The 13,627-nt window shown below is 44.5% G+C and overlaps 1 protein-coding gene across 4 annotated transcripts in view; it reads right to left on the bottom strand.

The window, feature by feature from the left end:
- Nucleotides 1-13,627, bottom strand: part of sema3fb (sema domain, immunoglobulin domain (Ig), short basic domain, secreted, (semaphorin) 3Fb) — a 62,469-nt gene that overhangs the window by 13,137 nt on the left and 35,705 nt on the right. For 2 of the 4 annotated variants that reach the window (XM_051414880.1, XM_051414879.1), the window contains exons 3-10: nt 12,515-12,675; nt 12,084-12,146; nt 11,541-11,660; nt 6,028-6,117; nt 4,213-4,306; nt 1,711-1,830; nt 1,309-1,448; nt 12-126 (exon numbers count right to left, since the gene is read on the bottom strand). In XM_051414880.1, the coding sequence (XP_051270840.1) occupies nt 12-126; nt 1,309-1,448; nt 1,711-1,830; nt 4,213-4,306; nt 6,028-6,117; nt 11,541-11,660; nt 12,084-12,146; nt 12,515-12,675 (903 nt within the window). The remainder of the gene's footprint in view (nt 1-11; nt 127-1,308; nt 1,449-1,710; nt 1,831-4,212; nt 4,307-6,027; nt 6,118-11,540; nt 11,661-12,083; nt 12,147-12,514; nt 12,676-13,627) is intronic. The other 2 variants (XM_051414883.1, XM_051414881.1) reach the window with 1 other exon arrangement.

Raw genomic sequence — 13,627 nt, 5'->3', positions numbered from 1 at the left:
TTTGTACTCACGGAGCTCATCAAAGTGTGTCTCCATGCCGTCGGCCCCTGGCACCGAGCAGATGAGCCTGGCCTTCAGGAAGGTGCTCCACTTGTTAACCAGACAGCAGTGGCCTCCATCATCATTCTGTGTTTGAGAGGGTGGAGACACAACACAGTTTCTCCATCACTCAAACGCACATCCTCCTCTGTCTTCCTACTGAAAACAAACCCAGGTGGAGCCACCCACACACACACTATACAGTACATGTTGGTTTGCAAAGCCAGGAAGCTAAAAGGAGGGAGGGGAGGGTGGTGAGATGGTAAACACTGTCTCCTCCTATTTAGACTCTTCCATCTGTGGTGGAGCGAGGCCAGAATTTATCCCAGTAAGAAAGAGCTGAGACCAGTATGTGCTTTAGAGTCCTCCATAATCAGCATCTTTAGAGGAAGCATGTACATTTTCAGAAGGCTGGTTGTAGGCTTCACATTCTTCATGCACGTCTGATGGATCCCATTCTGGGAGTTGAAATGTTTTCATACTTTCCAGTGTAATTACAGTATTTGGCTGAGTGTATTTTTGGTGGTGTGCAGGGTGCAGAGAATGGTAGTAAGAGTATCCAGATGTGTGTCGAAGTAAGAATGACATGACCGGCTCTCTGGAGGCCGTGGCAGAGCCCACTGAGAGGGGGATGAGTGTTTGTGTGCCGGGTCAGCGCCTGACCCCCTCAAATAAATACAATGGTGAACAGCTGAGACGACGAGCACACGTACGCCACATTTTCTCACTCATACCCGTGCTCAAACACCCACTGTAACGCTCACACATGCACGCAAACCCGTAAGGTAACACATACACTCACACTCGCACCATATAAACACAATAAGATGCCCTAAAAGCTTTCCAGAGATATTTGTTGTTATTTGTGTTTGTTTCTCAGCTCAGTTTGTATTTCTAGGACACGCAGGCTTTTGTGGAGGAAGCCCAGTTTAACTGAGAAGGACTCTAGAAGAGAGGTTTTATAAAATTTTACACTAAGAGCTTCAAGTGTTTTTAGGACTACCAGGGAGAAGAGGTCAGAAGATCACGGGGTCAGAGGTCAAAGGGCAATCTCACAGACAGAGGGATGCATTGTAGACAGGAAGGTTAAAGACACATGTGGATTCCAGCACATCAGCGTCAGCCAAATACTAGTTTTGCGCCAGTAAACATTCAGACACAGCGGGCGACTTGCCTCAGGAGACTCCAGCCTGTTTTTCGTATCGATGCAGGTTTTCTTTTCATTATGTTTACAACGCAAAATAAACACGCCTCTCACTGTGTACACACCAGGCAGATGCGTCCTATGCGGGACTGGGTCACAGGACTCTGGCCCATCTCAGAGGACTTCTCCCGGAAGAAGAAATACAGCTTGTCGTCATTTCTCTCTGCGCTGTCGGGGATGAGGTGTACGTGGATGAAAGTGGGGTCTGTGAGGAGGAGAGGAGGTGAGATGTTAAAGGGGAGGATTGATTTGGGAAAACATCTGGCTGAAATCTTTAATAAACCGTCAGCATTTCCTGTTTATCACTTGTTGATGGGATTCTAAACATACGCAAACACCAAAACCTTTACATTTCAGCTATACATTTGCAACCCCGTTTGGATTGTATATTGAAAAATCATGCAGGAAGGCTGCACGAGCTGGATGAAAACCCCACACATCATTTATCGGCTAAATAGGACACTTACCATTTAACCATCTGGAGTTGTACTGATCTGTTCGCATGGCAGTCTTTGTCCCCAAAGTACGGAAAATGGCAGAGTCTGTTCCCATAAAGTCAACATAGACCCCAGCATACAGTTCACCATCTGAGAAAGAGAGAAAAAAGTTCAGTTTAGTGAAATTCCTTGTCTCTGACATTATTCCAGCACCACTCTTGGCACAAAAAACAAGGATTTTATGTCAAAATGTATATTTAGAATCCAACATCTCAGGGCTCCTTATTCAATAATACAGAAGCTCATCATAACAAAGTCATCATCTACACATTTGTCTTCATTTAGACACACAGTGGATGATAAGTGGATGATACTGTAACTCAAGATGAGAGTGATCAATTCTTGACAGACTGCAAAGCAGGATAATTCTTTATTGCAGAGGTCGCATAGTTTCTTAAAATTTCCTAGAGAGGAACTGATAACTTAACCTGACTGTGTAATATGTTATTAATTACATGGAAAACGGAAACCTTGTTCAATTAAATATTTGCCAAGCCTGATTTGCAACTAATGTTAGAGCAGATATACTCACTTTTTAATCCATTCCCTACATTTAACTCCCTTCATTCCAATTAATTGGTTGTGTAACCTTCTATTACTTAAGTTAGTCCAAAGTTTTAGTCAGCCAGAGAACTAAACAAATGTTTTTTTTTATTTGTAATGTAGTTGTAAATTAAAATAGATCTCTATTAGATACTCCTGTCATTAAGATTTTAGCATTTACTGTGGAAATCAACAACTGCTTGTAAACCTCTAAACCAATATAACATTTTGTGGTTCTTTTTCTAGTTCTCTTCTTAAAACTTAAAATAAATGTATATCTATATTTACTGTCCTTATCCTTGTAATTAGTATCAACTTACACTGTTCTTTGCAGGAAACTTCAGAGGAAACCAGTAAGAAATTATGGGACATAAAAATATTTTAAAAAACCAGCTGAAACTTCCTGAGCCTTCACACGCACTCCATAAAGACCTAAAATATGAGCACATCCATGTGTGCAGACTGACAAATGTATACGACAGCCTTGTTAAGCCACAGGAAGGCAAGGTGTTGGTTCTCCAGCTGCTGTAAGGGCCCCACTGGAGAGCAGGTGTGACTGTCAGAGCTCTGAGATGGAGTGAGGAGACAGCAGGAGGTGGAGCAGAGGAAACAAAAAAAATCTGTCCTACCACCATTATATTCAATGTCATGGTCCTCGGCAGCGCTATATGGAGATTGATGTTATATCATTAAAATGTCCACGGATGATGGGGTGTCTAATGTGGTGGAGAGCTGAGCAGCTAGTGGTCAATGGTAAATCTATTGTTGTGGTACAGGGTTCTTAATCTTTATCAACACCAACTACAGTGTCCCTTGTATGATGCTAACTGGTGCAAGTGGGAGGTAAATCCATCTTGGATGACAGCACTGGTTCCATACTGGTCAGCTGGCACTGTGCTAATGTGGGAAAGCAGTGCCAGTGATTTACACCCGCTGTCTCACTCCACAGACAGAAGATCGCCTTTCACTGGTGGCAACTGTGTGGTCTGGACCTAACAAAGTGACCTTGGGCAAAGGGACAAAGGATACTGCCTACACGAATGCTACAACAGATGATAAGCTACAGTATCCAGACTGTAAATTTACTATAACAGGATGGCTAGATAGTGAATAAAATAGGGAATGCACTAGTAAGGTGTTGGCTACCATAAGCCTTTCAGGACAGCTTCGCAATCCCCGACTGGACCTCTACTGGACAGATTCTTCCATTCTTCCAAAAAATATTCCATTAATTTGATGATGTGTTGAGTTAAGCTCTGGTAACTGCGAGGGCAATAGTGTATGACTCACATTATTTTTATTCCCATCAAACCATTAAGTGGCTCCTCACTCTCTTAATGGCAGAGTCTACGTTTGTGTGTTTGTGAGTTTGTGAGTTAGTGAGTTATTCAGGTTTTCCCTTTCATTTGGCACCCGTCTGTAAATATGACAGTTTTAAGTCATTGTTTGTCTATGAATACTTCAGGATCCATGGGAAGTAAAGATGGGAATAAAGAATTTTTTTTACTTTTCAAATGGTGATACAAGCACTGAAGTGTTTTGCTTGGAAACCACAAATTCCCAAGTAAGGGATTCACATATTAATAGGCACATATTATTTTGTGTCCATCTCCCCGTAATAAGGATAAATTCTTTAGAAAATAATGATTAGGCTGATTAGATTAAGCAGCCCACTGTGGGAAATAGGCACAGGATGGAAAGGACACTTGGCCTTGCCTTCTTGACTTCTTCTTGGCAGACGATAAATATTTTCTGTTAACAACGTTTGCCAAAAATATAAATTGTGAGCGGAGAGAAGGCCATATAAAGAAACAGGAGATAAAAGATGAAGAATCCATATGTAACGACACTGTCGTTGCTATGAAGAGTGCTGGGCCCGACTGTACCCATGCCTACGCCCTCATGTGACCAAACCCAGATGATACTCACTGATCAAAGCTGACACGCTGTTGAGCTTCGGGTCATAGGAGCACTTTCCCTTCCCAGATTCCACTTTGCCCGGCTCCAAATGGAAGATTTCTTCCTGAAATGGAAAAATCATATGGAGACGGTAATAAATTCAGCGCTCTTCATCTTGTCACTGTGATTCCCTTGTGTAGGGGAAAATGAGGCAGCAAATGTGCTCCCTCTGACTCCTGTGGGACCTTTACGGCCTGATGGGGGATGAAGTATTAGAATAATGAGCGTGTGTTCATACAGAAAAATACATGCGGGGAAAGAAGGGAATTTCTAATCCATCTCTGTGCCACTCCACTGCGGAAAACAATGTCGTGGGCTGCTTCTCTTGGCATAATAAGCTGCATGCCAGATATCTCTCAGTCTCTTGGTGCCTATGGCTGTGCCGGCCTACAGTACTGCTGACACCTGTAATCCAGCACAATGAAAACAAACCTGGGATGGAGGCTGGATGACTGATGCTCACTGCTCGTGGCATCCCTGCACGCAAGCACTGAAAGGTGATTGGCAGGATTTGCGTATTAGAGTGGGGGAAAATGAATCAGTAGCATGCAATGACATGTCCTGTAGCCCCGCCCCACAGACCAGAGCATGTCCAATCCCCATTTTTCACTCCCAACGGGTATAGAGATGGAGACATCTCTGTCATTGTCCATCAGCACTAAAACAAGGGAGAGAGAATTTGGCACTGTGCCAAACTCACTTCATTGGATCATACACGCACCCTTGTGCAATTCCCTACTCATCTTTGATTAAAATCACCACTTGTGCAAATAAGAAGGTGCTGGCAGCTCACTCCCAGCCATGCCAGATGTTGACGTGTAAAAAAGGTCACAAACATTTATGTGCACCAGAGGGAAACTGTGCCCTGAACATGTTTTTACAACCCTGCTGTAAAATATGACCCTTCAGAAAAGTTGCAACATATTTAAAAGAAAAAAATCAGACTGCAAAAAACTTCATTTTCAAAGTGTCCGACTTTGAAAAAGTCCCTTTTTGTGTTTCAAAGTGCTTGGAGAGCTCAAACAGTGGAGACATGTTCAAGTATGTGGCTTTTTTATTTCCTATACTGCACAGCTAGTTGGCTACAGATGGCTGGTGTTTGCTCTGGGCTAACAGAGCCTGTTGTGGGAGTGGGTCAGATGCTGACTAGTCCTGCAGTCTCTGTGGGAGCGACTGCACCACATTCCTACAGAAGGTGGAGGGCTCGATGGGGTGAAGTACTGATGGGTGGAACATCCTGCATTACCTCAGATAAGCGGGATGAATGATTTGGGTATCCGTTAATAAAATAAATGCTAAATATATGCTAAATAAAAATGAATATGCCATGCATTGAACAGCAGTGAAAGCCTGTTTAATTAAATTTGTGCCTAGCAAAAGTCAACAGAATCTTTAAGCAGCCTGAGAAGCCATTTAGACTTGATAACCAAGCTCTCATGCAAACTATGACATTTAGCACAAATGCAAAGCACAAAACGGATACAATGGTGATGATTAATACGAAAGGGTGCTCAGACAATGAGGCTTACACAAAGAGATTATGGGTGAAACACGGGAGAAACAAAATGACATGAAATTAAATGCAACTCCACATTAAACAAGACTAAGATTGTGCACGGACTGGAAAAGATGCATGCCAAATGTTATGGAGATAAACAAATGATGGCCAAGTTAAAAATGGTGTTGACAAAATGTGCTCAGACATAAAGAGAGGGAGCATGCTGCTGGTGACCACGAGCCCAGGCAGTGTGCAGGGCTGCGGTGCAGACAGGGCCCACATCGCACCTTTAGTCCAAGTGTCTCGTGCACCGCGCTGGGTTCAGCTGCGCGGCTAGCCCTTCCTCTGGCCTGGGCCATCTGCAGATACATGGACGTCTAAAACAGGAGACAGCAACACAGTCTGGATGTTACGCCACTGATGAGGAAGGATTAAGGACCTCCCTGACCTCCATGACCTCCATTCGCATCGCTTGAATCTGTCCTGACTTCCAAACCCGGCGAGAAACTGCCCGAACAAATACTATTGGAATTAATATAATGCAAGTGAAAGAGGAAAATAAATGTGCGAGTGTGCTAGATTGTCAAGCAAATGTGTGTAGCTTTATTTGACCAGATGGTGGAAAGGCAACAATAGTTCTCTATCCTGTGGTTGAGTCAATAAAGGCCCTCACAGTATGCTACATACATTCCCCTCAAAGCTGCTGCCAAAGCAAAACATTTGGCTATTACAGTTTAGAAAAGCTCCTACTTACAGCACGGGATAACTTGACTTAAGAATATACCCTGCAGTGGTGTAATCAAGTGACAATCCATCTGAATTAATGATAACAAAACAAGTTTCCTTATGTATGTCAGGATATATTGAGCATAGCGTTAGTTCAGGCAGGGCACAAGTCAGGCTTAGCTTTCAGTTACAGCTATATCATACGATCACAGCTAGTCATAAACATACATCCGCGATTCCTCTAAGCTTCCCATTGATACCATACACAGTCAGCTGACAGCTCACCTGATTTCCTCAAGCATCCAATTGGCAAACATCATGCATGGCGCCTATTTAAGCTGCTTTAGCCTGCCTGCCTATCTCTGCTGCTCCCTCTACAAGCCTGTTTACCAGGATGTTGTGTGCGTTACTTGTGGTTTGTCGTTTGTTTCTACTTGTCCTGTCTGCGGTGAGTATGATGGCGGGTCGATTTCATTGTGAAGTCTCAGCAGCGATCTCGGTGTTGGGGGAGTGTCGCTTGAACAACATCCGCAGTTGTGTCAAGCTGCTCTGGTTCTGGAGGGTCCGCAGAAGGGGGAGGAATTGCTCCTGCGGCTCCGCTGTGGTCCTGGCTCCGGCCCGGCGCTGCACTGTCTTCCAGGGAGCGCGGGTCCCAGCGCAGCGGCCGGCTCCACCTGTCTTGCTTGTCAGCTCTGTCCAACATCCGGTTGTCGCTTGCCGTCATTGGTTCAAGGGTCCAGGGTTCGGTTCGGCACGTCAGGCCGGCCAGTCTTCGTCCGCAGTTGGCCTGTTTCCCTCTTCGCTGTCTGCAGGTAGAGCACATGGTCCCATAGGTGCAGCGCTGGACGATGACGTCACAGCAGCTGTTTGACGGCGTCACATTTCCGCCGAGAATGCTGGGAAGTGGAGTCCCAATCACCATAGGGAAGAACGTGCTGCCTCCAAAAAGGGGGCAGAGAGATAAACCTTCAACCCCAGTAAACGTCCCTGAGCTGGGGAAGGCGCTAAGAAAGCATTCTGTTATAGGGCTGGTTCATGGTTCTTAGCTGGGCTGACTTGGTTGCAAACCTACAATCTGCTTTGAAGAGCTGACATAGTCGATGCTTTACTGAAGAAAGGTTAACAAGGTTCATATTGGTCCATTCATAAATCGCCTTCTCAACAAGCATTAAGGTATAGCTACCAGGAAATATTCAGGGAAAATAAATAAACATAATTATTAATTTATCTGCTCTTGCAAAGGTGAAACTAAGGTATAAATAGTTTAAATCCTCTGGCACTTTTTCCTTATTTTATGCTATAATCTACAATGCCATCAGTTGATTAAAGAAGCATGTAGAGGCACATGGCTAGCCAAGGCAGATGTCACAGATGCATTTAAGTCATGTATTACACCTTCACATTGGCATCTGTTCGGTTTAAATGAAGAGAAATGTACTTCTCAGTTAGGCTCACCTTTGGTTGTTACAGCAGCCCCACATATTTGACACTGTCAGAGGCTCTCTGCTGGATCTTTAATAACTGCAACTGCTTTCATGCTCCATCTCATAGACGGTTTTCTGTTAGTTGACTATCAATTCAAAATCAGACCATGCATTTTGCTCTTAAATATACCTTAAACATTAGGTCTTCCGCTATCCAAGGAGAAACATCAGACCCTGTAAGGATAGAGTTCTAGGCTTCACTCTAGATAGTGTACTGATGCAAATCGCATCAGAGAGGTAATGAAAGCAGCAGGCAGTAGTAATTTCAAAGAGAACTGCTCTCCTTGCTTAGACATCTTAAATTGGCATGTGTATTCCCCAGGGAAGTTCCCTTATATCCAGGCTTCTGGACCTCTCCGATTTATAGAGAACTCCATGATATGGAGAGCTTGGATGAGGGCTGCAGATCCGAGCCCCAGTCCTGATCTCTTCTGTGTGATAATGGTAGGCATCTCTTATTTTACAATGAGCAGCTAGAATCATCATTTGCCATTAATTATAAAAGACGAGCATATTGAGTACATAAAATGAATCGAACACTGTGTGCCAGTTCACCCTGGGCGCTTTATGTCAACAGCAAGGTCTAATAGTGTGACTGCTATGATCTACTAGATCACTAATGAACAGCTTTGCTGAGCTTAGAAACAGAGAGCAGACATGAGGGGCATTTAGGGAAGAGCAATGGATCCACAGTTTTCGGTGTTGTGTACAGAAATAATGGAGATATAATTAATTCAAACATACAGTAGAAGTGGCATGATTGACCTGTATGATAACCGCCCTTCTGTAGGTTTTGGGGGGTATTTAATAATCAGTGGTTCACAGACATATGGCTAAAATACTGTCATCTCGCCAGCTAATGCCTCATCTACCTTTTAATGAATGTACCAATTGTTGTTTCATGTTTCTGTGGGAAAACACTGGTCAAGGTAACAATCATGTTTTCGTGACACATGAGGCAACTGCCAACATCATTTACAAGGGCGTTCTTCAGTTCCATTCATTAATAGATTTGTAAGGCGCCCACTTGGTTATCTATGTTGGGTAAATTCATTATTAGAGCAGCTCATATTCCATGCTTGGATAACAATTGCTGATTTTGGCCTGGATTGAATTGCAGAATTTCGCCAGCTGTGCCCGGAGGCAGTGCCATCCAGCCTGACTTGCCCCCCGTTTTCTCAAACCGTGTTAGACTAAACACAACCATGCAATCCTACAGGCTATCTACTGCTCAGTATATGCGATCTGGCTTAGCTAATCTACATTAAATAACTCCTCCATTCAATTCGCATAGGAGCAGCAACAATGCAGCATCCGTAGCTCCTGTCTCGATGCTAAGGCTATGGGTAATGTTCATTATCTGCTTACGAACGATATCTCCGGCCTGAGGCCAAGCAATTCTTGATGCTCAGAAAGCAATGAGTGCCCTGTAATTCCGGCTTAAATTCATTAATGTATAGCAATTTCTGGGGATATCTCTAGCATACTTAGCCATGTACTTCAACTAGAGTCTGCTTAGACGTATTGGTTTATAGTCCTGCTGGCTCCTCTTGCTGGCACTTCCATGTAGCTCATGGAAGGGAGGTTGCCTGGTGTGGTTCTTTGGGGGTCTCTGCTGCCGCTCTCCTTGTTTTAAACTCTCCGTGAATGCACATGGAAGGGCAGGGAGATGTGCTCTCCCTGCCTTAAGGTTTCCACTCAGGCATGTGGAAAAGGACAAGGAGGTCCCATACAGAGCCACACCACTAAATATAACACACTGTTTGGGAAATATGTTTTGCTGGCTTAATTTAAATATTCTTCTAGCATAACTTCTTTGGGATCTCTTTATCAATCCTCAGCCAAGTTACTTAAACTAGTATCTGCAAGTTATTGGCTTTATTACTGTCATTTATTTCTTACAAAAATTTGTGCTGCTGGCTCCTCTTACTGGCACTTCCATGTAGCTCATGGAAGGGAGGTTGCCTGGTATGGTTCTTTGGGGGTCTCTGCTGCCGCTCTCCTTGTCTTAAACTTTTCCATGTATGCACATGGAAGGGCAGGGAGGTGTGCTCTCCCTGCCTTAAGGTTTCCACGTAGGCACGTAGGAAGGACAAGGAGGTCCCAGAACAGAGCCATACCGCCAAATGTAATTCTGCTTGGAATATAAGATATTTTGACGAAAGTGGTCCTGACTGAAATTGAGCATAGCGTTAGTTCAGGCAGGGCACGAAGTCAGGCTTAGCTTTCAGTTACAGCTATATCATACGAGCACAGCTAGTCATAAACATACATCCGCTGATTCCTCTAAGCTTCCCATTGGATACCATACACAGTCAGCTGACAGCTCACCTGATTTCCTCAAGCATCCAATTGGCAAACATCATGCATGGCGCCTTATTTAAGCTGCTTTAGCCTGCCTGCCTATCTCTGCTGCTCCCTCTACAAGCCTTTGCACCCACCTCCACCCCAGCTCCTCCTTTTATGTTGTTTCTAATTAATCAATGTCATTTTCTGATTGCCATTGATGCTGCTCTGTTCTGTACCCGGGGTCTCTGCTGCCGCTCTCCTTGTCTTAAACTTTTCCATGTACACATGGAAGGGCAGGGAGGTGTGCTCTCCCTGCCTTAAGGTTTTCCACGTAGGCACGTAGGAAGGACAAGGAGGTCCCAGAAACAGCCAAAACCATACCGCCAAATGTAATTCTGCTTGGAATATAAGATATTTTGACGAAAGTGGTCCTGACTGAAGTGTGCGCATGCATCTGTATGTCATTCCATGTTTTTGCAATCACAGTTAACTCCCCGGCCCAGCTGAGAAAGGTGCTCACGGGGGGACGACTCAGACCTGTCTGTCCAATGTGACGGAGAAAAAAACAGCTCTCTCATTAATGGACTAGAACTGGAACATTCCACTGGCACCCCATAATGGGAGCTCCCACTTCCAATTACCCAACGTCTCACATGGTGGAGGCTGGCTGGTGGCCTGGATGGATGCATGAAGGGGTGAATGGATAGGTGAGTGAATGGATGGAAGCCCTTCGTTAGTAAAGGGTCATGTATGAACCGTATGCAACAAGGGACTTGTGCAAGCCACGCTTACCGTTGCAAGTTCTCTGCACTGTATTGTATATCTCAAGGGAGAGTCCGATGGGAAATTAACTTTTTATTTATCCTTTTTTAAAAGGCCCCCTGGTCATCATTAGGGAACAAGTGTGATATTTAAAGAAGAGTGAGGTGTTAAAGGGGAGTACGGCGAGGTAGTGATGCCTGGCTTGGTTTAGGAAATTCAAGAGGTCCCATTAAAGGCTGAGACTAAACAGAGTAGATTTAACAGCTCACTGGGGATGACAGCTGTGTGCGGGTGAAGCTGTGCTGGTTGCTTTGCCAGACGCGGAGACATGGTACCACGAGCAGGCTTAATGATGGAGGAAATCACTGTGAAGAGAACCTAGCGTAAGGTGGATGGAGAGTAAGAACTTGGGTAAGAGAAAGAAAAAGGAGAGGCTGAGCTAGCCATTCATAATGCAGATGGAGAAAGCTGTTTGCTAAGTTGATGTACAGAGAGATCAACTTCGTGGTTTGTACATTCCTCAAGTCTTTAATCCTAACCTGAGGTTTGCGTCCGCGGTTGACAAAGGTACAGACTGGATTGTAAGCTCCTGTCCCACAGATGTACAGCTGAGTCCGGTTCCATGGCTCGATCAGACGGATGAAGTTGGCACACTCCTCCTAGAGACACAAAGAACAGCATTAATTAAACTGCATGAAAATCTAAATGAAAAGCCAGTCATAGCCATATTTTACTGGTACACCTCCTGCAGATTTACTGAATGCTCAAGTATAAGTGACTAAAAATAAACCAGTAATACTGTGCTTCTACTGCTTCTCTAGTCCAGTCCATTCCTGTCTCCTTGGCTAGACAAGAGGGAACCAGCGCTTTTACTGGGCCAAGTCCGAACCCCTCAGGTGAACACTATTTTTACAGGTTCTTCACATTAAAGCCAAAGTGCACAATGGAGGGAGCTGTATGCTTCTAATGCAATGCATCTGAAAAACTACACATTTTCCTTTTTCAGCCTATCAAGTTGATGCAAATCACCTCAGCTGAACGACCCTGCTGAGGTTATGAGTGCTGTCAACAGGCGTACTTACATTGGCATCCTTCCCACTCACAAGGCACTCCATCCTTCTTCGTTCGGACACTGGCCAGTGGATCTGCCAGGGGGGAACAGAGGACATTTTATAGTTACAATCCAACCTGTTATACATCACTGGCATTTATTAGATTTCTGGGCTAAAGTTGCAAAAGGGATATCCACCCAGGCTAATATTAGTCCTGTTGGGATTGTCATAACCCAATTACAGTGTTTTAATGACCCGGCACCAGAAAAAATGCACTCCAACAAAAACTAGATGTGAGCTAACCAAAATGGCTGCTGCTGGGGCAATAGAGCCAAACATTTTACACAGGGGGCAGCTGCTGTAGCGCTGAGGTAAAGGCGCTTGCTTCATCCCAGTATAACAGCCCATTTGAGGGGCCATACTTTGGGGTAAAGGGAGGCAGGGCATGGGAATGGTCTTACAATATGTGGGTCCTTGTTGATGTCATGGAGGTCCAGAGACAGGATGTGGTCCTTGCTTCCAACGTACATGCGGTCATGGTCCTCATCCATACGCAGGATTCGGTAGTCAGACGTGTTGAGGAGGTAGGCAAAGTGATGAGCAGTACCGGTTGATCTCAGCTCTGTAGGGAGACAGAAATATATCCATTAATGACAGCTGTGGTGCACATGCACATTTTCACACACACATGCATGCACAACTGACACATTCCTCATGCCACTCCTGCATCCCCATGTGGAGCTATCTGATGGTTTTCCACCAACACTGCTGTAACTTAACACTGCACATTAGACACAAGTGCTACTGAGAGCCTGTCACACTGTGTTGATGGCTTAATACCTCCTGAGTGGATCAGAAGATCTAGAAAGTCTCTCATCATTGGCTGTCTTGGACTTCCAGTCGGAAGCCAGAGAAGACAAAGCAAAGTAGTTTGACAGTTAGGTATGATGTTTACTACAAATTCATATCATATATAAGGTAGGGTATGGTGGCTAAGCTGACTTTAGGTGTGTTTAAACTGCTCCATCCCTGGTTGGACACAAGGTCAGAGGAGCGTGTGCCTTTGGTAACACAACGCAGTCGACACGTCCTCTCATGTCGAGAGTAACCCAATCTTCCTATAGGTCTGTGTTGGAGTGTTTGTTTGATATGTTCATCTTGGTTCAGCAGCCACGTTAGTGCAGGGCAGAGAGGCCACTGTTAAGACAGCAAAGGCCCCATGCCACACCATAGACAAACACACTCCTCCACAATCTATAGGGGAGAGGCATTCGAGGGTGGCATTCACATATTGTTGGACAAACACTGAGGTTTCACTCAAACAGCAGGAAAGTCCCGTTACACTCTTTAGCTTTATTCTACTACCAACAGACCACAGAAAGCCGAACCAGGGAACCACACTTTGAGGTTACCGCGAGTTCTCTTCTGTGTATTTAGCAGCCAAAAGTGTGGTGAAGGGAAATGAGAGGGTAAACTGTCAAATACAGTTAGCTTTGTGTGACTGTTTACAAATGATCTATCAGAACAGAGGTGTGCCAGTGTATAATAAAGGGAAGGAAGTTTGAAATGTAGTC

This window comes from Dicentrarchus labrax, unplaced genomic scaffold (genome assembly GCF_905237075.1).
Source record: "Dicentrarchus labrax unplaced genomic scaffold, dlabrax2021, whole genome shotgun sequence".
Classification (NCBI taxonomy): Eukaryota; Metazoa; Chordata; class Actinopteri; family Moronidae; genus Dicentrarchus; species Dicentrarchus labrax.
This window is presented reverse-complemented; position numbering and strand designations above follow the sequence as displayed.